Consider the following 21888-nt stretch of genomic DNA (forward strand, 5'->3'; position numbering starts at 1 on the left):
GAGTGGTTGGTCGTGGCCCCGGCTGTGCCATGCCGAGCGACGTCACGGTCGTTGGTTTTATTCTATTCATAAAGGGCTTATCAATCACAGTACAGTGAAATGACTACTTCTCTGTACATCTATTAGGCTGAATGACTTCACAAGGATACATTTCTAATATTCATAGTTTTTCATCTTATATTTTTTTATTTAGGCTACTTATTACTACTTTCCATCAGGTAACATTTATTAAAACATGTCTGCCATCAAATAGCCTAATCACTTTAACATGGCTCGTACATCAGTGAGATATTATATAAGCTAAATTAAAGTATATTTTTGTTGTATTGCAATTTAATTTCATATGTTTAATGTCGAATTAAAAATGTTTAAATACTTTCGCACTGTTTTCTCAAAATAAGGGCAACATTCGTGACGTTCCCCTTTAAATACTGCACACACTCCACTTCCGCATGGGAAGCCCCGCCCAGCTGTGCAGTCCATAATGCTGCGGTGCGACAGCCGGGTCTTGTGATTTTGCCGCCTGCCGTCAAAATGTTCATTACTGTGAAACTTACTGTTCTGCTGCTTGGTCTGAGCTTTTGCTACGGGCGGCGACGCTACCACTTCGATGAAGAGCCTCAACCCGTTCGGGCTTCAAAATACGGCTCTTTGTGGCCTCTGCCACAGGCGGTGAAAATTTCGGAGCAGTCATTCAAGTTAATCAAGAACAGTTTCGCAATTGTTGACTCCAAAGAGTCATCAGCTGGCCCGAGCTGCAGCCCGCTGCAGGACGCGTACTATAGGTGAGAACCTGAAATTCTGACGCTTGTGTTGTCTGTGTTATTACCTTTGAGTGTTTTTAGCTTTTAGTTTGGTGCGTCCCTCGTGTAGTTTGTTGTGTCAGGTGTTGCATTTCGGGACCAGTCACTGCATGATAAACACCTGTGTGTCTCTTTCAACAGGTATTATGACTACATGTTTGGCAGTGCTAAACATCGGGGGCTGAGTGAAAACAGGCCAGGGGGTCCCGCTGAGTTGTCAGAGCTGCAGGTGTGGATCACATCACCTGACTCTGAATGCGACAGTTTGCCCAGTGTCTCATCTGACGAGTCATGTGAGTCTCGTCTCTTCCTCATTGTTATCAGACTTGATCATGATGGTCATTTTGCAACGTCTGCACAGTGATTGTGCAACTCGTGACTTGTTAGATGAATTAGAGATTACCTGGATGGGAAGTACGGATCAACAGAATGAAACCAAATGTTTAAGGTCCTCCCCACCCATAAGACCCCAAACCATATTAACCATCTGTCAAACTCTGACAACGGTGTAAAAGCACACCTGTTTGTGTCCACAGATGAACTGTCAGTGGATCAGCCATATGCTATCCTGAAGGCACCGAAGGTCTGGGGAGCCCTGCGTGGTAGGATTGTGTTTTTTTTGCCTGTTGTTGCACCGATTCAAAGTAAACTGCATGAGGGGAACAACTAACAATCACATGTTCATAGACATAAGTTGAATGTGTACGGTATATTTCTGTGTTTTTGCTATGAAACATGAACATTCACAAGTCTGATGTGGCTTTATACATTCTGTTGTTATGACACATGCACATTCAAAAGCTGTTGATGAAAGTCTGATGTGGCTTTATACATTCTGTGATGCAAACTTCACCCTGCAACATAAAATTACAGTTGGTTATTGTGGAACTTTGCTCACATGTCTAAGGTGGTTTATCGGTTAACAGCAATCTGAACTTTATGGTTTCATAAAAACATCCAAGAACATTATATGATCTTTAGATTGCAAAATGAATTTCTGTTGTTCTTAGGTCTGGAGACCTTTAGCCAGTTGGTGTATGAAGATGAGTATGGAACTGTAAGTGAAAGACATTACAACTGTTTCTTTTGTCATAAGGACATTTTGTTGCATTTAACTCAAGCTGGTTTTATCTGTGCATCTTTTCAGAAAACCATCAATTCAACAGCAATCAGTGACTTTCCCAGATTTGCACATAGAGGCATTTTACTGGACACCTCTCGGCACTTCCTGCCCGTTAAAATCATCTTGGCTACCCTGGTACGTCAGTAAGACTTTAGTTTGTTTTCTCTTTCTCTTTGTTTTATTCAGTATTTAAATTAGTGTTCTTTGTTTCTGCATTTATACAGGAAACAATGGCGATGAACAAATTCAACGTTTTCCATTGGCACATTGTCGACGATCCATCCTTCCCTTACATGAGCCACACATTCCCACAGCTGAGCAAGCAGGTCAGTAAGACTGATTACCGGTGTTAACTCCAGAGGTGGAAGAAGTACTCAGACTGGATACTTAAGTAAAAGTAGCGACAGCACAGGGTAAAAATACTGTTACAAGTCCTGCACTGAAAATGTTAAGTAAATGTACAAAAGTACTAACATCAAAATATATATGGAAGTACCAACTGTAAAAGTACTTCTTATGAAGGCCGGCAAACTTCACATTAAACATGCATCATATTATTGCACAAGTGTGTACATCACATTTGATGTTGCAGCTGGTAAAGGTGGAACTAGTTTTACAGTTTTTCTGTCGCTTTTGTACATTTCTCTAAACATCCCTGATATTTACAAAGCATTAAGAGCATTTCTCAATAATTTGTACAAACAGCACCGCACGATGGATTAGCTGCAAAAGTGTGTCACTTGCTCAAAATGTTTAGTTTATCCCTCAAAAGTAGATAGTTGTGTCAGCGACAATGCTGTGAGAATGACAAGTCCTTGTGTCATAGTTTACGAACATGGCAGTCAGAATGTTTAGTCATGCTGTCAATACAACACTGTAATGTAAAATGTATTTTCATTTTTGATGATGACTGAAAATACACGAGACTGCACATTATCGGTATGACATCAGTTTCAACAGTAGAAAGTTTTACGTTGCTGTACATTTTTGGAAAACTGCAAAAGATTGGACAGTATTTACATTTACGCTTTAACTGTTTTTACAGTAATGTCATTGCAGCAGCTACATGAATGTCCCAGAGCATTTTCAATTTGTTAACAACAATAACGTTGCTTAAATGATGTGGAGGTTGAACAAGTAGTTTAGAGATTTCTGCTCTGAGAAATGTACAAAAGCTACTGAGGAAAAACTACTCCAGTTATAGCACAGATACCTCAAAACTGTGCTTAAGGATAGTACTTGAGTAAATGTACTTAGTTACATTCCACCACTGGTTAAATCGAAGTCGAGTGGCATTTTTCATATGGATGTTGCATTTGTCACGATCCACCTGAAGAGCTCATTCATCCAACTGTTGACAGGGAGCTTACCACCCATACACACACGTGTATACAGCCACTGATGTGCAGATGGTGATTGAGTTTGCCCGTCTGAGAGGCATCCGCGTCATCCCAGAGTTTGACACTCCTGGACACACGGAGTCATGGGGTAATGGTGAGTTGGTAGAGAGAAATCCTGAGTGTCACTGCCCTGCTGTATGTTGGATTCATTGTAAAAAGAAATGCCTGACTTTGAAAGAATCCCTGGAAGCATTCAGTAGTGGTATACCTGAAAACGTTCATCTCCTGTCTTTCCATCTCAGGCCAAAAGGACCTGCTCACACCCTGTTACTCTGGCTCCGCACCCTCTGGCTCCTTCGGGCCAGTGAACCCCATCCTGAACACCACATATGACTTCATGAACAAGCTCTTCCAGGAGATCAGCACCGTGTTCCCTGATGCCTACATTCACCTGGGAGGTGATGAGGTGGACTTCTCCTGCTGGTGAGTGTGTGTGTGTGTGTCACAGTGTCAGAAACCACTCCTCATGATGACAGCACTTAACACTGGCTGATTTTGCTCCGCACTGCAGGAAGTCCAACCCGGACATTCAGAAGTTCATGGATCAGCAAGGCTTTGGAAAAGACTACAGCAAGCTGGAATCATTCTACATCCAAAGGTGGGCTCTTGTGGTCTGATTAAATATGCTGCTTGTTCAGCAGCAGAGCGGTTATCTGAGAGATGTCACCTTTTTTGATCCGACAGACTCTTGGATATCGTCACCACTACAAAGAAGGGATACATGGTCTGGCAGGAGGTCTTTGACAATGGTGTTAAGGTAAGTAAAGAGAAATAATACGTAATACTATATGAAAGTTATTTACCATATATGCTAACTAAACCAAGATGTTTGGGTGAAATTTGAATAAGTCCTTCATCACTATTGTTTGTTTTTCATTCTGTTATAAAAAGAATGATTTGACATTTTGGGAAATAATTGGCTTTCTTGCTGAAAGTTGCAATAAAAGGCCTGCAGCCTGTTAGCTTAGCACGGAATGGAAGCAGCTTGTTTTCACAACTTAATGTGTTGATGAGAGGCCTCTTCAGAGGTGCTGCTAGGCCTAGCTTGTGGTTTTTGGACAGAGCCAGTTTAACCTGATTTTTCTTTGTTTGACAGCTTTTGTGCTGAGCTAAGCAAATAGCTTTTGGTAGCTTCATATTTAGCACATAGACATGAGGGTGGTCACCATCTTATCTATCTGCAACGAAATGGATAGACTATTTCCTAAAATGTCAAACTTGGCTTGTAACAATTCCAGCTAAAGCCAGACACAGTAGTGCATGTGTGGATCAATGATGGGTCTAATGAGATCGGCAAGGTGACAGCAGCAGGATACGCCACCATCCTCTCCGCCCCATGGTACCTAGATTATATTAGCTACGGACAGGACTGGAAGAACTACTACAAGGTTGAGCCACTCAACTTCAATGGTCAGTTTTCATAAATATGCGTCTTATGTCCAATTAGTTCATGTACTGGAGGAACTCTCTTATTTGGGCATGATTTATTGAGACAAAAGTATGGATTTTGTTCAACAGGCTTACATTTAAAAAGTGCACAGCGGTGACAAGGAGAAAAAGACAGACACATGAGGTGAACATGGGGCAGTGTGGTTGGTGCTTTCTGATGTTGTTCACCACTATATAGGCCCAATCCTGATGAAACAATGACCTAATCAAAATACTCAGAATACTCAAATGAGAAGTAAATGAGTAAAAACTGGCACGTGGGTGCACACCTGATCCTGGATCATGGGTTCAAATCCATCAGTCAGGCGTGATGTCATGTTCTGTAAAGAGTTTAAATGGTCCATGAGCAGTTGTCTCAAAAGGGACGCTCGGACCTTTTCGTCTTTAATTAACTACATCTCATTTATCTTGCTGCTACTGATACTTGTATGTGTGCTGTGCAGTTGAAACAAGATACAATTATCCACATTTGGAAAGGAACTGAGCAGCAATACCAGAATGAGATGGCAAGAATTACATCTGCAGGGTACCAGACCCTGCTGTCCACTCCCTGGTACCTGAACCGTGTCACCTACGGCCAGGACTGGCTGGGCTTTTATAAGGCTGACCCGCAGGATTTCAAGGGTTCGTTTCTGCATGATTGATTTAGTGAGATGGTTTTCTCTGCCCATTCTGACTCGTTAATTCCTGTTTAGACAGTGTTTACATAGGGAGTCTACCTCAGGCATATGAATGTTTTATTGTGCTGTAGTTGATCAGACTCATTTTCTTAGCTGCATTGTCTGACGCTTGGCACACGTATCATCAAGTTGTCTGTCCCTCCTGTGGTTTATGTGTAAGCCTGTTGAATGAATGTAGGTAAACATCTCTATTTTGTAATTAAAGAAAAGCACCATAGAATTGTACTTCATTTAAATTATGCATTATATTTCATTCATTACTCTTGTCCAGTGGATGTTGGATGGGCTGTCTGATCTAATCATACAACATTTTAAAACAGGAACTGAAGCACAGAAAAAGCTTGTGGTTGGTGGAGAAGCCTGTTTGTGGGGAGAGTACGTGGATGCCACCAACCTGACACCCAGACTGTGGTATGGCTCGTGATTCCTTAGCATTTATCTGAAAATGTTTTTTTGAACCTCGACATGTGACATGATTGATTTTTTTATTTATTTATTTTTTTTTAAATTTTCCTTCCATCACTGCCAGGCCTCGTGCTAGTGCTGTGGCCGAGCGACTGTGGAGCTCCAAGGACGTGACTGACATCAACGATGCCTTCAGCAGACTGTCCATGCACCGCTGTCGTATGGTGGAGTAAGTTTCTGAAGTCGTTATTCATTTACATCAGTATCAAATTCTATCATATTGTCTTAAAAGATGAGGCTGGTCATTTTCCATATTAATAGTATTTTCAGCAATCCTCATACAGGGACTATATATTAAAACATGTGATCAGCCTTACTCAAGCATTTCCTTTGAAAGTGTGTCATTTTAATTTGTTTTATCACTGGTGGGATACGCTGTAATTACCTCGCTGTCTGTCTGCCATAGTTTTGGACTGTAGTTTCCCTTTTCACGTGTTTCTGTACAAAAAGCTCACAGAAACATGTGAAGGGGGAAACTACAGTCAAACTACGACAAATAGACAGCGAGGTAATTACCAGCTGCACTGAACAGTATCCCACCAATGATAAAACACTTTCAAAAGAGATGCCTGAGTAGGACTGATGTAAATCATATGTTTTAACTCTGTTTACTTGAGGTATTTCTTTTCTTACACCCCACCCTACACTAAAAAATTAAGGAAACCACAGCCTTCGTGTAAAAATGCACCCCAAAGATCATCTAAGGCTCAGATGCAGCTGAGCTAAGTGGAATAGGTATCTTTCAAAGTTAGTTTATTTAGGACAAACCTCCCTTTTTTCGTTCCCTGGATAGTAATTCCCTGCTGAGCTGTGGCGGAGGGATACAGTCTAGTAGTCGCATGCAATTGCTGTTACCAAAACAGTCTTTTTACTCACGTAAATGCTGCCTCTCTTGGCTATCATTTATGATATGATGGCATACACTAACATTTGTTTCTACAAAGCTGACTTAACACCGGTATAACGGTAGAATGTATCCTTCCGCCACAACTCAACAAGAACTACTATGTTGGGATAACAATAGAGAGAACTTTGTCTTAAATACACTAACATTGAAAGATGTTGACTCTGATTAGCTTAATGTGACAATTGATGCTTAGTTTGAGCCTCAAACACTGGTGTGCATGTTTACAGAAAAGGACGACTGTAAAAAGGGAGGGATAAAATACAATGTAGCTCAACCGTCAGGGTCAGAGCAGAGATCAGGAAAAGTTAGTGCAACTAAAACCTAATCTCACATACGTGTGGACACATATGTGCTGTTTGAAGACCAACTTTTTAAACAATCCCAAATCATCTCTCCTTGAACTATATTTTCCTGTTTAAGGCGCGGGATCCCAGCTGAGCCGCTGGTCACCGGCTACTGTACCCACGAGTACAGAGGGATCTGAAAACAATGGGACTTAAGACAACTTGCTGGACGCAGGAAACGGAATCAGTTTCATGTACTGTTATCAGCACGATCTTTATCTGTTCTACAAAACTCAATCACATCTAGTGGAACAAATTTTAAATTTACAGATGCACTTTTTTATGAATGTTTTGATAATTGATTATGAATAAAATGTTGGTTAATAAAACACGGGTATGAAGTAATTGGCTGTCTGTATTGTCCTCTTTCTTGCACTGGATAGTCATAAAATAAATATCATTTTACTGCCAGTAGTCACACCTGATAACTGTTTTAAGTCCTGGAAAAGTCTGCTGGGGCTTTAGCCATGCCTCTGTCACCGCAGCCCAGTGGTCCTGTTGCCAAGCAGCTGCACCATGTTGAGGAGAGGGGATCACAAGAGACCAGCCCTTCTTCTGAGGAGGGTGTTCTGGTCCTGTGAGTTCATGGCCTCATAAGTGTCCAGCTCCAAGGAGAAGGTGGCACTGCCAGATGTCAGTGTTCGCAGGATAGTGGAATATCCCTTTACACGAAAACAGATTTGATTAGACAAACCAGAACCCTACAGACACAATGTTTGAACTGGAGATCAACTTACCATCATCTCAGCCAAGGGCACAGTTGCTAGCAGCACCTTATTGTCATGGCGACTCTGGATGTCTCGGATGGTACCGCGTCTTTGGGCTAGGTCCCCCAGCACAGGACTAAGGTGTTCCTCCCCGACTGTCACCTCTAGTGCCATTACGGGCTCCAGGACCTGGCCTTCTGCTAGCCTCAGGGCCTGCATTCAAACAAACGTGTGGTTTATGTACTGATAGCCCTGTAGTTTACAATTTAAAGGCAGGAACCCACAATGCTTTACCTTAAGCATGCAGTGGGACACGCAGGCTGACACCATGGCAGGTGATGTTCCTGGCTCCATGTTGACACTTTGGATCAGCGTAGATACACCCTGTACAGGGTAACCCAGCACTGGCCCTGAAGATGGAAGAAGGCACTGAAAGCTATTAGTTTGTTTGCAGACAGTTCAAAAGGGCAGGATGTACTGTTCTCAAGTCTCTCATAAAAAAGATCTTTATCTCAGTGACTTTTCCTAATTAAATAAAGCTTAACGTGCACACAGTGTTTAAAGTTCAACAGTTTTCAGGGTCTTATAAGAGAACAAATAGGTTTAGTCAGTATTACCTTGAAGAAACGAGCTGTGCACTCCATTCTCCACTGTATTTTTTATTTCTTGGGAGAGTTTCTCCTCCAATTCTTCTGTGAAAACTAATTCACATGAATCACCAGCAGAGGGGATGTCTACAGGTCTGACGGCCAGCTCCACTGTCACAATATGTCTTTTCTCCCCAACTGTACGGTCCAGTGTATCTGCATCAAAAGATAAGCAGGAAAATTCACACAGGAACATTAACTGGGACTCCCCCACCTAATGCTCCAATTAATAGATGTTGGTTGTACCTGAGGTGGAGGCCTCATGCAGAATGGTCTCCCTGTAAGCCACCTGTAGCGGTCCAAGGTGAGTCTCGATGCCATACTCTCTTCTGATTCGATCATGGATGATCTCGATGTGCAGCTCTCCCATCCCACACAGAATAGTCTGCGGATAGAGAGGAAAGGATATTTAACTGTGGCAGATGCTCTGACCAAATACCATCTCGGCTAATGTAACGATTTTGCAAATATTACCTGCCCAGAATCAGGGTCGACCCTGACTTTGAGACTGGGGTCTTCTCGCTGGAGGCAGTTAAGTGCATTCTCAAGATCTTTCAGAAAAGAAAAAAAAAAAACAAGTGTTTAAGTAAATACAAGGTTGCTGGAGCACATGTAGAAAAACTATATAATTACTGTTGCTGACCAGCCTGTTTGGACATGGTGGGTGGCTCTATAGTGCAGAAGAAGACAGGATCGGGGACCTCCACTCCTGAAAGCACCACACTTGCATGTTCCCCCTGCTTCTTCCCCGTCCCGCTGTCATTTTGGGCTCTATGGGCTGCGGCTGCTGCTGAAGCCTTGGATGAAACAATGGTGTCGCCTGTGACCGTCTTAAGTGAAACAAGGAAATAAACTTTTGAGGGGGAAAGCCTTCAACATAGCAAATATCAAATATGGCGTGTGGTGCTCTACCTGCTTCAGTCCAACAGTTAGTGCAATGTTTCCTGCTGTCATTGAGGGAATCTCTACATGCTGATCAGCAAACGGCACAAGCAGCCTGCTCATCCTCTCACTACAGACATGATACAAATAAAACATTTTAACAAAGCAATAATTTGGGTCAAAATTGATCAACGGGTCAGAGTTCAGTCAGGGTTGTTTCACTACATACGTGCTGTTCCTGTTGATGTTGTGGACAGCAGTCTGTGATTTCAGAGTCCCAGAGTAGATCCTAAGGAACACCAGAGGACCTCGCTGCTTGTCATGGACAACCTTGAAGGCCAGAGCACATAAATCATCCTTGTACCACTGCCTGTGGGATGATAAATGATGAACAGGGCTTATAGTCTGATCAAATGTACACTCACTGGCCATGTTATTAAGTACACCTGTACAACAATCCATTCATGTTCAGAGGTGTGTCTGTATTTTTGTCCTCCCCAGCTACATACAGTACACGAGAGGCTTAGAATATTAGGAACACCTCTGAATATAATGTAGTCCAGTACAACAACACCTTTAACTATGACCTCAATAATAAACATACAATTGAATTTATACATTTATGACAATTTCACCAAAAACAGAACCATTTTGAGCTTCATAAAAACAGATGTTAAGGTGGAAGTGTTGCATTGAATTGCATAAAGGTGTACCTAATAAAGTGGCTGGTGAGTGTATATATGTATATTTTTCGTAACAGCATGAAGAACAATGCTAATATGATTTTAGGGTTTACATAAATGGATCATCCAGCCAACTGCCAATAATTTCCACAAATTATTCACATGCACTATCAGAGAAGATATTTGTAAATCAGTTTTGCTAAACTTCTCAGATATGTTCATATCATTAAATTGCAAATAACAAGGAAAACTACTACACAGCCAACAATAAGTATGCAGAAGAGGAGAGCAATCACACCCATCACTGGATTAAAGACCGCTGACATCAGACAATAAACCCTTATAGGAATAATCTAAAATAATCAAAAGACGAGTGCAGGCCTCCAGTCGCTGCCTCATCGACTTGGTTTTCCTTTCCAAATTAAAACCAACTGCCAACATTCCTTGTGGTTAAGTTCAATCCCAACTAAGTCACCAGACAAAGAATCTTTCCTTTGCAACAGTCCATAAAATTAAAGTAAAGATGAAAATAGTCTGAGTTTATCTCATTGCAGCTTCAGACTAGCAGAGTCTTCCTTACAGGGAGTGTCTCATAGCTCTCTCTCTCTCGCTCCCCCCAACGGGGTCATGGGGAGGCTGGAGCCAATCCCAGCCGGCATCAGCTGGGATTGGCCGTGTCTCATAGCTATGGTTGTTTTACTGCTTACTCATTCAATCAAACAATGTATGAACATGAAGAATAAATAACAAATTACATAATACAACTTAATATGAAACTTGTAAAAACACTATCAACCTATCCACAGTATTGCAAAGCAGAGCAAATACTCAGTGTTATGCCAGTTCTGGCCCAAGTTAGTCATACTGTATGTTAAAGAGTTTACTCACACCACGTCATGGTGTCGTTCATTGGGGGCAGGCAGGTAAGCAGCGATGGCATCTAGAAGAGGCTGAACACCTTTGTTCCTCAGAGAGCTCCCGCAGAGAACTGGAACGCCTTTACGGGCCAGGGTGACCCGCCGCACAGCCTCTTGGAGCTGAGGACACATTAGACCAGTTTACTTTCCACTCACCAGTACCGCTGCTGCTTTATACACTGGGATCATACATTACTCACTTGGACTGAAGAAACCACATCAAAATTGTCACTAAATTCAGTTAACAACAGTTCAGCAAACTCATCATCCAGATCAGCAACCTGGGATTGAGAAGACAAACCTGAAAAAGGTCTGGAACAACTCAAAATGTTATTACTGAAAATGATCAACTTTGTTGTAAATGTTATGGTGTGTACCTGTTCAATTAAAGCCGTCCGAGCCTCCCTGACCTCCTGCAGGAGGTCTGACTCCTTGGAATGGTTGAGAGGTTTGCTTTCAAACATGCGTCCATCATCTCCCATAGATCCTAGCTTCCACATCAGCTTCTGCTTGGTTAATAAGTCGACCACACCTGTGAAGTTTTTGTCTCTGCCAATAGGAATCTGTGAAACAAGATTCATGAGACAAGTAAAATACATGGTGATATACTCTCATTACACACACTTTCTTTATATTGTTTTTCAATTCAGTCATCACAAATTATACAGTAATTAAAAAAGAAGTCTTGACTTATGGATCTTATTATTAATAAACCTGTTCAACCTTTGTTGTAATAACTTACTGTGAACTAATGATCACTAAATTATGTACCTGTATTCTTATCAGTAGTTTCATACCTGCAGAAGGACTGGGTTGACTTTCAGCTTCTGTCTTATGCTCTCAATAGAAAAACCCAGGCTGAAAGAAATAAATTAAAAAGAGTTCCCAGTTAAATATCTAAAAATAATAAAAGAAAAAACAAAGTGTATTAGTAGGAGAGTTGAGTTAACTCACTTGGCTGCAGGTTTATCCATCTTATTCAGGAAACAAACACAGGGAACGTGGTGCTTCTCTGCTTGTCTCCACACAGTCAGAGTCTGAGCCTGTTGGTGTTTTCAGAGCAAAGCCAATTAGATAATCCAACTGTCTATTCAAACAAACTCAAAGAAGCAGTGGGTTCACCTCCACACCAGCAGAGGCATCAATCACTGCAACAGCTCCATCAAGAACACGAAGTGCCCGCTCCACCTCCAGAGTGAAGTCAACATGTCCTGCGTTCATAGAGAGAGTCAAATTTGAGTCTCTACTTCTTCTTACTTCCATTAGAAGTGTTTATTCTTAAAAGGATCTTTTTACATAATATCTCTACCTGGTGTGTCTATAAGGTTTATTCTATGGCCCTTCCAATCAAATGTGACTGCTGCTGACTGTATGGTAATGCCACGCTCTCTCTCTTGAGCCATAAAATCTGTGACTGTATCCCCATCATCTACATCTAAAAGTAACAGAAAAAGAATTACACTGACACACAGAAACAAACAAACAAACAAAAACAATCTATAGGGTAATAAGGAACAAAAAACATCCACATACCTCCCAGTGCCCTTGTATAGCCGGAGTAATAAAGCATCCTCTCTGTGGTTGTCGTCTTTCCTGCGTCGATGTGGGCCATAATGCCAATGTTTCGGATCCTGTGTGTACAGTATAGAGATTAACATGGAGCTGAATCTACAGGGCATTTCAAAAACTGTTTGCAGAAGGCAATCACTTACTTGGATATGTCAGGGTTGACGACAGCCCGCAATGATTTGACATCATCTATGACAGTGAACATGAATGATAATGATAATCTGACTGAATCTGCGATTTTACCAGGCTATCCATTTCTTGATTTAGGTCCAAAGTAAACAAAAAAAGCACATTGCAAGTTTTACATCTATTTGATCAAACAGCACCCTTAAAAAAAGAGTACATGTTCAGGTTCAAATTGAATTTTTAGACTTTGGAAACAACAGCTGGCAAATTTCATGTACTAGTAGTTCTGGAGCTTTTGATCATATTCGTGTGGTCTGGCAAATGTTCTTCTAATCACTGATTTGATATGTTCTTCAGATGAACTTCTGTGTGGGGACAAAATGTCATATGATACTAAATGCACCTTGAGGTTGTTAGACTACTTTGTCAAAATATAAGATTTAATGCATAAAAACTCCACACTCGTCTGCAAAAATTAAACCAGCAGACATATAGTTTTATACCTGATGAATGATGAACTGAATCCTAAATGTTTTTATTTTTTTATTATTATTTAAACCAGGAAAGTGAATCTAACTATGTAATTGGCAGCCGTGTGCCTCAGTTACATCAAATAATTTGCGCCCTCTCCACCAGGTATTAGCAGCTTTTCATTCAAGATGAATTTGGAGACACAAACCCCTTTAGAGAATAAATTAGCACTCATGCCTAACACTGACAGCGCATAACAACACACAACAAAATTCCTGGTGTGTCCAACAGACCTGGCCAATAAAGCCGATTCTGATTCTGAAATTGATTAGCCTACCTAAATTTGAAGCAGCTAGTTTCCTGTTACTCAATCAATTAATAAGCTAGTAAAAACGTCCGCCAACGGGAGTTACAACGTACCTTGACAAAAGCTGTATTGTCTTTTTACATGGCATCTCACTCTACATCTGAGGCACTGGAGCCCTGCACTTAATAAAGACCTTCCCTGTGAAGGACAGCGGTCATATCACGAAGTCAACATGATGTAACACCAACAGTCATCACAGACAGCACAGGCGGATTATATCTTACCCAAAGCATCCTACTAAATGCCCGAAAGCCTCGGACACGCATATTTAATGGCTGTTTATCTTCCGAGATTTTCCCTTAGAATCAGGCAAAGCGTCAGGTGAGCCAAGGTGCAGGAATGTTAGATAAAGAGAAGCCTGGTAGGAGCAGTGTTAGCCCATTTGCTATTGCAACACTAGCACAGTGAAAATAGACTATCGTTGTCATCAATAGATTACAAATTAAGGTATCCAAAACTGGAAATAGTAAAACAAGTTACAATATCCTACAAAAAAGCATAATCTTTTAAAATGTCAATGACTATCATGCTCTGATGAGGTACGGCTCCAAAATACATCCCTAGGAACAAGCGTTTGAGGCTTTCGGTTCCGGATATATAGCCAAACACTGGTTCCATTAATAGTGGGAACTTTAAGTTACTTTTAATTGTATAAAATTGTGTCATTTGTGCAATTTATGTAATTAAATATTGACCAGTATCACATCGCTGTAAGCCTTTGTTAAACCGAAGCCGTTTACCAACGGACAACCCTTTACATCACGGTGACGTACTTCCTTTTATTACTGGCTTCGGGGAAAGAACATCTGAAAGTCCCCAGCCTTGAGAACAAAAACATCAAATATTGAACATCTTTTCCAGCTACAGGCTTTAAGAATAGGTCACTGTAACACGTAACTCCTTAAACACAAAATGGTAAGAAAGCAAACATTTTAAATCCCGTTGTTTGACTTTTATCGGGCTATTTTACATGTTAGACTTAGCGTTGGTTTACATGTGGCAGGGTCGCTGCTCTGCTGTTGTGTATAAAGTGTTCAGACGGAACTAGCTCACCTTCATTGACAGAGGTGCAGTGTAAATATGTGTATGGCCATTAAAGTTTGGCTTTTATGAAAGTTACCAGTTTTATATGCTGTGGTTTTCAGTTCTGGACATCTCAACGGTGTTTCATTTATCTGAATGCCTTTAAATGCAACATCCGTGTGACATTTTTCTAGTGTAGATTTGATTGAGAGCCCCTACTATTTATATATAACCTTTTTCTAGTGTAGATTTGATTGAGAGCACCTACTATTTATATATATATATGGTTATAAATTTTGCTTTAATTTTGAAATTTATAAATAACTTGGGCTGCAATTAAGTTATTATTTCATTATTTTTTGTGTGTCAGGGCATGGTTTTATTTCTCTGAACCAAAAGTGCCATCTTCAAATCCCCACATTTGAGAAGTTGGAACTAGAGAATTTTGGGTATTTTTCTTTGTAAAATGACTGAAACATCTTTTTCTGTTGATTGACTGCTTCATAATAAGGCTCTAGAAAATATTTTAATCAATGGGAATCTTACAGTTTAAATTAGTTAGTAAAAATGAATGCAACATTTAAGGGTCACTATTAGAATCCTGTTTGTTGCATAAGAGTTTACCACCTTATCCAAGAAAAAATGTAAACTTGACCAACATAGCCTGTTTTAATGGATGTTAAACCTACACTGTAAATCAGGCTGCCATGCTGCTCCACAATTGATGATCTTTATCTGATATTCCTTTTGTAGAAATGAAAGCTGTGAATTATGTTTCATTTTCTTGTGTAGCCCCAGAACGAGCACATCGAGTTACACCGCAAGCGGCACGGCTACCGTCTGGACCACCATGAAAAGAAAAGGAAGAAGGAGAGCCGTGAGGCCCATGAGCGGTCCCACAAAGCCAGGAAATTGATCGGTTTAAAGGCCAAACTGTACCACAAACAGAGACATGCCGAGAAGATCCAGATGAAGAAGACGTGAGTATAGACGAAGGAACAACTGAGTTGGTCTTTTTTTTTAATGCTGACCGTTTTAAAAATAAGATTACACCAAATAAAAATCAAGTGTTTTGACTTCTATCTTTACAGCATCAAAATGCATGAACAGAGGAAGACTAAGCAGAAGAATGACGACAAGACCCCAGAGGGAGCAGTGCCAGCCTACCTGCTGGACAGAGAGGGACAATCCCGTGCTAAGGTCCTCTCCAACATGATCAAACAGAAGAGGAAAGAGAAGGCTGTAAGTATCCACTGAAAATTGTTAGCAGGCTGTCTAGTAACATTCCACAGGGAAGACTTCCTAGTGATACACGTTTGTGAATCAGTTTGTACACACAAGTGTATAATGTTTTCTTTAGGGTAAATGGGAGGTGCCCCTGCCAAAGGTGCGTGCCCAAGGAGAGACAGAAGTCCTTAAAGTCATCAGAACTGGAAAGAGACAAAAGAAAGCCTGGAAGAGAATGGTCACCAAAGTTTGCTTTGTCGGCGATGGCTTCACCCGTAAACCTCCAAAATATGAACGTTTCATCAGACCCATGGTGAGGTTGCAGTATATTAAGAGCTGAAATGTGACACTCATGTGACATTCTACACTAACTAATCCATGTGCGTTTAGGGGTAATGTTAAAGTTAAATTGTGCACTTCCCTTTTAAGTACCTCACTCCTAATGCCTTTCTCCTGGTTCTGCTTTAGGGTTTGCGTTTTAAAAAGGCTCATGTCACACATCCAGAGCTGAAGGCCACATTCTGCCTGCCCATACTCGGAGTGAAGAAGAACCCTTCCTCACCTCTCTACACCTCTCTGGGAGTCATCACAAAAGGAACCGTCATAGAGGTTAACGTCAGCGAGCTGGGCCTGGTCACACAAGGAGGAAAGGTTATCTGGGGTGAGTGAGGGTCAGTTCATTTACATGCACTGCACTAATCACTTTGTTCTCTGCTTTCAGGACCAATTCAGTAAAATCGGTGTAAATAATAAACAGTCTCATTAAGGCAATTACTAATGGACCCGGTGATGTGTATCTTTAGTTGTTAGCATGCATGTGCTTGTAAAAGATGCCAAATGGTAGAAATAACATCAGCTTGAAAAATGTTCTCTCCTGTCCAACTACTGAATTGCAAGGTTACTATGCACAATTTAAAAAAGATAATTACATTCAGTCGGCAAACTTTTCAAAATGTAATAATGTAGTGCCGACAATGTGGTACATGACAAATCTGTAACTAAAATATTTTGAATTTCTAGGTAAATATGCCCAGGTGACAAATAACCCAGAGAATGACGGTTGCATCAATGCAGTTCTGCTGGTGTAAGAGTCTCCACCTTTACACAGACTGTGCCTGGTAACTCAGTTTACACGAGGAGCAAAGATCACCACAAAGCAAGACATGACAAGTAATGGGCTTCAAATCACAGGAGTGTCAGAAGATCGCCGATGATGCATCTGGCAAAACTGATTTTGGAATGAAAGCTCTCAAAGGAAAAGATGGGGAGATGAATGTGTTTGATATAAATAAAGTTAATATGACAGCAGATCATTTTGTGAATTCATTTTCTTTGCTTAGTTGCAAGAATATACATTTTAAAATCATAGAAAAGCAGGGCAATATGAAAAGCATGGGTTGAGCAATCCTAAAAAATGAATCAAGGTTAATGTTTAATGTTCAGTTAATGCTATGACAAACATGCTCTTTTACTGAGTTTACTTAATTTCGGATACATTCTTTACCGCAGCCCAAGCCCCCAGAGGCTCAGGAACATAGCCTGTCTGCGGTGGGAGGACTTTTTTTTTTTTCTTCTTCAATTTAGCCTTGAACCTAAAGTTGCACTTTGCACAGTAGTGTTTAACTATTTATTTCAGTCAACATTTTCAGCTTTCATTATATTATAGTCCTGTTGCCTAAAGCTCTGCACCATCACCCTGTGGCTACAGGCATCAGAAACAGCAACATAAAGAAAATATTCGACTTTATGTGGGATCTGTTTTTCTGTTTGGCATTTACAACAAGAAAACAAATTTTAGCTTTACATCCATCCAACAGTGTTCAGTCACATGAAAGTATGAGTAACTGTATAGTAAATGTTTCATTACTTTTTTATTGTAGTTTCGATTGAGAAACCAACAGAACATTTCATGTGACTTAACACTTCTTCCTATAAAGACAAAATATAGTACAGAAAGTACTATACTTTGAAAAACCTTTTTTTTGCAAGAGTAGATCAAAAAAAAATTTGAACTATTTTGGCAATATACAATACCATTACTATTTTGCATGTTTAAGAATTAGAAGGTTTTGGTAAGGATACTATCCTGAGTTTATGCACAGATGATGCTGCTCCAGTCACAGTAGTCTGTTAGATAAAACCTGGATATTTCACAACAGACTATCTGTAATATCCATAATATATTACTCATGTAATTACTCCCCGTACAGGCCACTTCCCTTTGGGGAGGCGACAGTGGTGCAGTGATAGAGCAGTTGAAGGTTCGAATCTCAGTGCCAGCAGTCCACGTGTCGAAGTGTCCTTGGGCAAGACACTGAATCCCCCCCCATTGGTTAGAACCATCGGTTGAGGTGGTGGCGCCGCAGATGTCTGCCATCGGTTCTGTACTGGCAACAAATTCCTTGTGTGCAACATACTTGGCCAATAAAGGTGATTACCTTTATCCTTATGTGTAACAGAACCTGTAATGTTACCAAATTAGATATTAAAAGTATGTCTGCACAGTATAGAAGGACCATCTTGCTACTGATTTTAATATAATAAATACTGTATAAACAGTTTTCTGCATCAAGTTTTGCTGTATTTGAACAGTGAGACTTTTGTTTGTGTTTATTTACAAGCAGCTCTGCTGTGCCGACTACCCCACCTCATTCACCAAGTCCAACATTGACTGTTAAAGGACTCATATATACAGTGGCTGTGTAAAAGAATTCAGTAGATTCTAAAAAAAGAATTGTGAAAATAAGAAATAAGGCAGGTATTTTTAAAAAAACCCACACATGGAGTACACTTAAAACAAATGCAAACAGTGATAAGCCACAGTTTCATTGACAGGACACCGCTAGATACAAGAGGCTCCCAGGAAAACACCATTATCTCAGAGAGACTCAGCGTAGTGTGACATAAAAGTGGAGATCAACCCCCTTAACCTTTCACAGCGGATAGCATTCCCATCTTATTTTTTCATTCAACTGACACTGTGCACTTTTATCAGCCCCTTCATTCAGTGTAAACAAGATACAACATTGGAGATGACCTGTTGATATCCACCTCTGGAACAGATAACTCCATAGAAAGCAGTCCGTCTTCCTTTTTTAGTCATTTGGCTAAGAGTGTTTGTCTTTAAAAAAATTTAAAAATGTACATAGTGATCGAATAGTGTCCATCATACGCTTACATTATGTGTAGTAATCCAACTTGCTGAATATCGTCTTGCAGCCTTTGACAGAGAATATTCTCTCAGATTTGGGGAAGTAGACTAGATCTTTGGCCACCTTGTCTGCCACGTCCTTGTCTGGCTGAGGTTGTCTGGCTTTCATCTCAGCCAGGACACACTGGACCACGTGTCGGTACTCTAGGGGCAGGAGTGGGACGAAGAAGTCCACCAGATTCTTGTCAATTAGACTTGTATGAAAAAAGCCACCTACAAGAAGAGATTAACAAGAGTAGTTAAAAACAAAATCCATGTTTCTCATCAAAGCTGGCTTCTGAATGATACTGACTCAATAGGACTATATACGACTTCTACTCACTTTGGTCGTCATTGAACACAGAGAGAGTGACTAATGTCTCCAGATCTTTGAGCTCAATCTCTTTTCGACTTCGTCCTGCTTTCCAGAACTCTAAAGTTTTCTGTACGATTTTGTCCCCCCCGGCATTGCTATGGTGAAGATCAGAACAGGAAATGTATTAGAATTTGCCTCATATTATCTGTTGTTGCCACACTGCTTTCCATTTATCTAAATAAATAAATAAACATAACACATATTATATTTTCTGAGCCTGTTATCATACTGTGAAACTCTCAAACCATTACAACCCTAAATGTGTGTTCAGTAATCTACAAATAAAATCAGGATTTACAAATGTCTACATACAATTCTGTGTGCAGTTCTTTAAGATCTATTTACAGATCATGCACAAGTCACGTGACACATGCATCACAGTATGCCCACGTGTGACGTTTTGAGAGGATTTTTTTGCTCTTTGACAACCTTTAGTAAACGATTTTATCTTTTCACCTGAGGAAGATGAAAATGGCTTTTCGAAAAGAAACTCCTTCCAGCTTGTCATAGTAGTCCAGGTATGGCTTAATGCTGTCAATTAAGCCAGGATGCATCTTGTCCATCTCATCAAAGATGAACATGGAGCGTTCACAGTTGCTGACGTTGCCTTTGATCCACTGCTGTAACTGAGACTGAGGAGAAACGGTAGCAGATTTAATTCATACAAAAAATGAACAAGACTATGTTACTGTGTTTCAAATGAGAGTAAAATTAATCTACGTATTTGTACTCCATACCTTGTAGATATGATTTTGACTTGGATGTGGGAAGTGAAGTGTAGATGTGAAAACATGAACAAAGCTGCTGTGCATTCCCTCCTTATAAATGTTTTCAGCAATCAGTTTGCTAACAAAGTTCTTCCCTGTGCCAGTCCATCCATGCAGAGAGAGCACCAGGGGCTTCTTGGGGTTGTCATTGCTCATGAATCCAGTCACAGCTTTTAAGATGATGCGTGATGCAATGTGCTGTCCAAACAGTTTGTTTTCCAGGTCAACTTCAAGACCTAGAGAGTGCACAACACAGTCAACAGGATTAGAGGCTGGAAAGACCTCACTTAAAACTGTTTAACTGAAGCGGCAAGCCTTGCTTTAGGATTCATTTATTAGGCGGCAGCTTAAAACAACATGGCATGATTTATTTATTAGGCGGCAGCTTAAAACAACAGAAACATTCATTACCTACATCACTACCTACACTGCTACATGACATTAAAATGATATATCATTGTTGTTCCACTGGTAGATATGCCACTGTGTAAAGCTTGTATCTAATGCCTTAAGTATAAGCTTGCATTCAGCATGCCCTACTTGGAGAGTTTGACTATTAATGTCAGCTATTAGCGAGCATGATGTGAAAAGGCTCTTAATTATTTGCTTACTTATTCATTTATATACAATCTGGTGCATGCAATGAAACATTATGCCTATGGCTGGTGGCACTGACCTAATGTTTTCATGTGTCACATCTTCTACATTTTCAAGTCTTGGAACAAATTCTACAACTATTAAAATGCCTCCAAGAGGGAAAAGAGCTAATAAATCAGAAGTGAACGAGAATGTTGAGGCAGAAGAAGCAGATGTATGTACACCGCACTGTTAAGCCAACAACAAGACAATTTCAAAGGTTCTGTGCAACTACTTATGGAGACAAATAACAAGAGACTCGACGACATGACCAGAGAAATACAGGAGATAAACGAGTTTGCAGTTTACCCAGCGAGATGTGGATGTGATTAAAGCAGCCATGGGTGAACAGAAAATACAAACCAAGGAAACAAGGGATGATGTCTACAAAACTTGTGAGAGTCTAATAGCCATAATGTATAAAATGGAGCATTTGGAAGTACGGTCCAAGTGAAAAAACCTGATCTTCGAGGGAATCAAGGAGTCAGCTGGAGAAAGCTGGACGGATGCGGAATGTAACGTGAAGGAAATATTAAAGGATAAACTGCAAACTCATTAAGAAATTGAGATGGAGCGGGCTCACAGAGTCGGGAAACCTTCTGATCGGGGACCGAGGGCGGTGATGGTAAAGTTGATGAAAGAGAAAGATAAGGCACACATACTGCAACAAGCAAAGAAGCTTAAAGGATCTAATATTTATATAAATGAAGATTACACCGAGTCTGTGAGGAAGAGAAGAAGGGAGTTGATGCCGATGTTAAGGGAGGCCAGGGGAGACATCGCGTTCCTGCGGTATGACCGACTAGTGACCCGACCTCGGAACCAGAATCCAGGACCCATGACCAGCACGCCGAGGACCAGTATGCCGAGACAAGGAGAGTATGAAGGGGTCGCTGGACCCTCAGCTGTATGAAGAAACACGCAGGTATATTGATATCTGCGAGGGCAAATGAGCGTTGGAACTAACAATTAGCAGGAACAACAACAAGTATGACCCACGTACGGAATGAGGAAAGTGATTTGCTACAGAGATTAATAGTTTTTGAGGGACTGGATATGGAACTGAACACAATTGGAGACACTGAACAACATTATTATGAATCGGACGATGACTTTGACCCTGAAAAAA

At 40.6% G+C, this 21888-nt stretch overlaps 4 protein-coding genes across 8 annotated transcripts in view; 2 read left to right on the forward strand and 2 right to left on the reverse strand.

Annotated features, from left to right (window-relative positions):
* Positions 1 to 462: 462 nt before the first annotated feature.
* On the forward strand, positions 463 to 7516 carry hexb (hexosaminidase B (beta polypeptide)). Of its 3 annotated transcripts, none has more exons than XM_020613585.1 (14): positions 463 to 785; positions 945 to 1096; positions 1340 to 1405; positions 1814 to 1860; positions 1951 to 2061; positions 2151 to 2252; positions 3288 to 3420; positions 3569 to 3749; positions 3838 to 3924; positions 4011 to 4083; positions 4565 to 4736; positions 5776 to 5866; positions 5985 to 6089; positions 7248 to 7516. In XM_020613585.1, exons 1-14 carry the CDS (start codon positions 535 to 537, stop codon positions 7309 to 7311), a joined length of 1635 nt encoding a protein of 544 aa, XP_020469241.1. In that variant the 5' UTR covers positions 463 to 534; the 3' UTR covers positions 7312 to 7516. The 3 variants fall into 3 exon arrangements, with proteins under 3 accessions (XP_020469241.1, XP_020469243.1, XP_020469240.1); XM_020613584.1 differs by lacking the exon at positions 4565 to 4736 and adding an exon at positions 5219 to 5399 and having other exon boundaries at positions 465 to 785; positions 7248 to 7465; XM_020613587.1 differs by lacking the exons at positions 5776 to 5866; positions 5985 to 6089; positions 7248 to 7516 and adding an exon at positions 5219 to 5351.
* Positions 7517 to 7659: 143 nt separating this feature from the next.
* Positions 7660 to 14195, reverse strand: gfm2 (GTP dependent ribosome recycling factor mitochondrial 2). 2 transcript variants are annotated; one of them, XM_020613582.1, is made up of 20 exons: positions 13765 to 14195; positions 13594 to 13678; positions 12720 to 12765; positions 12541 to 12638; positions 12317 to 12442; positions 12130 to 12218; positions 11962 to 12050; positions 11805 to 11865; positions 11385 to 11570; positions 11208 to 11288; positions 10979 to 11127; positions 9637 to 9777; positions 9438 to 9537; positions 9169 to 9355; positions 9000 to 9076; positions 8772 to 8910; positions 8496 to 8681; positions 8173 to 8288; positions 7909 to 8091; positions 7660 to 7833 (listed from the first exon to the last, which is right to left on the reverse strand). In XM_020613582.1, the coding sequence occupies exons 1-20, from the start codon at positions 13804 to 13806 to the stop codon at positions 7705 to 7707; spliced, it is 2310 nt and encodes a 769-aa protein (XP_020469238.1). In that variant the 5' UTR covers positions 13807 to 14195; the 3' UTR covers positions 7660 to 7704. The 2 variants fall into 2 exon arrangements, with proteins under 2 accessions (XP_020469238.1, XP_020469239.1); XM_020613583.1 differs by lacking the exon at positions 12317 to 12442.
* Positions 14196 to 14322: 127 nt separating this feature from the next.
* Positions 14323 to 17100, forward strand: nsa2 (NSA2 ribosome biogenesis homolog (S. cerevisiae)). Its single transcript, XM_020613588.1, has 6 exons — positions 14323 to 14455; positions 15356 to 15543; positions 15655 to 15805; positions 15924 to 16103; positions 16259 to 16451; positions 16811 to 17100. Exons 1-6 carry the CDS (start codon positions 14453 to 14455, stop codon positions 16876 to 16878), a joined length of 783 nt encoding a protein of 260 aa, XP_020469244.1. The 5' UTR covers positions 14323 to 14452; the 3' UTR covers positions 16879 to 17100.
* A 1053-nt stretch (positions 17101 to 18153) lies between these two features.
* The window catches only part of tor1 (torsin family 1), an 8543-nt gene continuing 4808 nt past the window's right edge, over positions 18154 to 21888 (reverse strand). For both annotated transcript variants that reach the window (XM_020613560.1, XM_020613561.1), the window contains exons 2-5: positions 20094 to 20359; positions 19813 to 19988; positions 19324 to 19451; positions 18154 to 19214 (exon numbers count right to left, since the gene is read on the reverse strand). In XM_020613560.1, coding sequence (XP_020469216.1) covers positions 18970 to 19214; positions 19324 to 19451; positions 19813 to 19988; positions 20094 to 20359 — 815 coding nt within the window. In that variant the 3' untranslated portion in view covers positions 18154 to 18969. The remainder of the gene's footprint in view (positions 19215 to 19323; positions 19452 to 19812; positions 19989 to 20093; positions 20360 to 21888) is intronic.

The sequence above is a fragment of the Monopterus albus genome, unplaced genomic scaffold, assembly GCF_001952655.1.
Source record: "Monopterus albus unplaced genomic scaffold, M_albus_1.0 scaffold135.1, whole genome shotgun sequence".
Lineage (NCBI taxonomy): Eukaryota > Metazoa > Chordata > Actinopteri > Synbranchiformes > Synbranchidae > Monopterus > Monopterus albus.

Coding starts and splice junctions, on each gene's coding strand:
- hexb (XM_020613584.1), top strand. CDS start 535: ATGTTCATTACTGTGAAACTTACTGTTCTGCTGCTTGGTCTGAGCTTT. Junction 4,084..5,218: donor TCTTTGACAATGGTGTTAAG/GTAAGTAAAGAG, acceptor TGTGCTGTGCAG/TTGAAACAAGATACAATTAT. Junction 5,400..5,775: donor TGACCCGCAGGATTTCAAGG/GTTCGTTTCTGC, acceptor ATTTTAAAACAG/GAACTGAAGCACAGAAAAAG.
- nsa2 (XM_020613588.1), top strand. Junction 16,104..16,258: donor AACGTTTCATCAGACCCATG/GTGAGGTTGCAG, acceptor GTTCTGCTTTAG/GGTTTGCGTTTTAAAAAGGC. Junction 16,452..16,810: donor AGGAGGAAAGGTTATCTGGG/GTGAGTGAGGGT, acceptor TTGAATTTCTAG/GTAAATATGCCCAGGTGACA.
- gfm2 (XM_020613582.1), bottom strand. CDS start 13,806: ATGCGTGTCCGAGGCTTTCGGGCATTTAGTAGGATGCTTTGG. Junction 9,356..9,437: donor TAACTGTTGGACTGAAGCAG/GTAGAGCACCAC, acceptor GTTTCACTTAAG/ACGGTCACAGGCGACACCAT. Junction 8,289..8,495: donor GCACAGCTCGTTTCTTCAAG/GTAATACTGACT, acceptor TTCCATCTTCAG/GGCCAGTGCTGGGTTACCCT.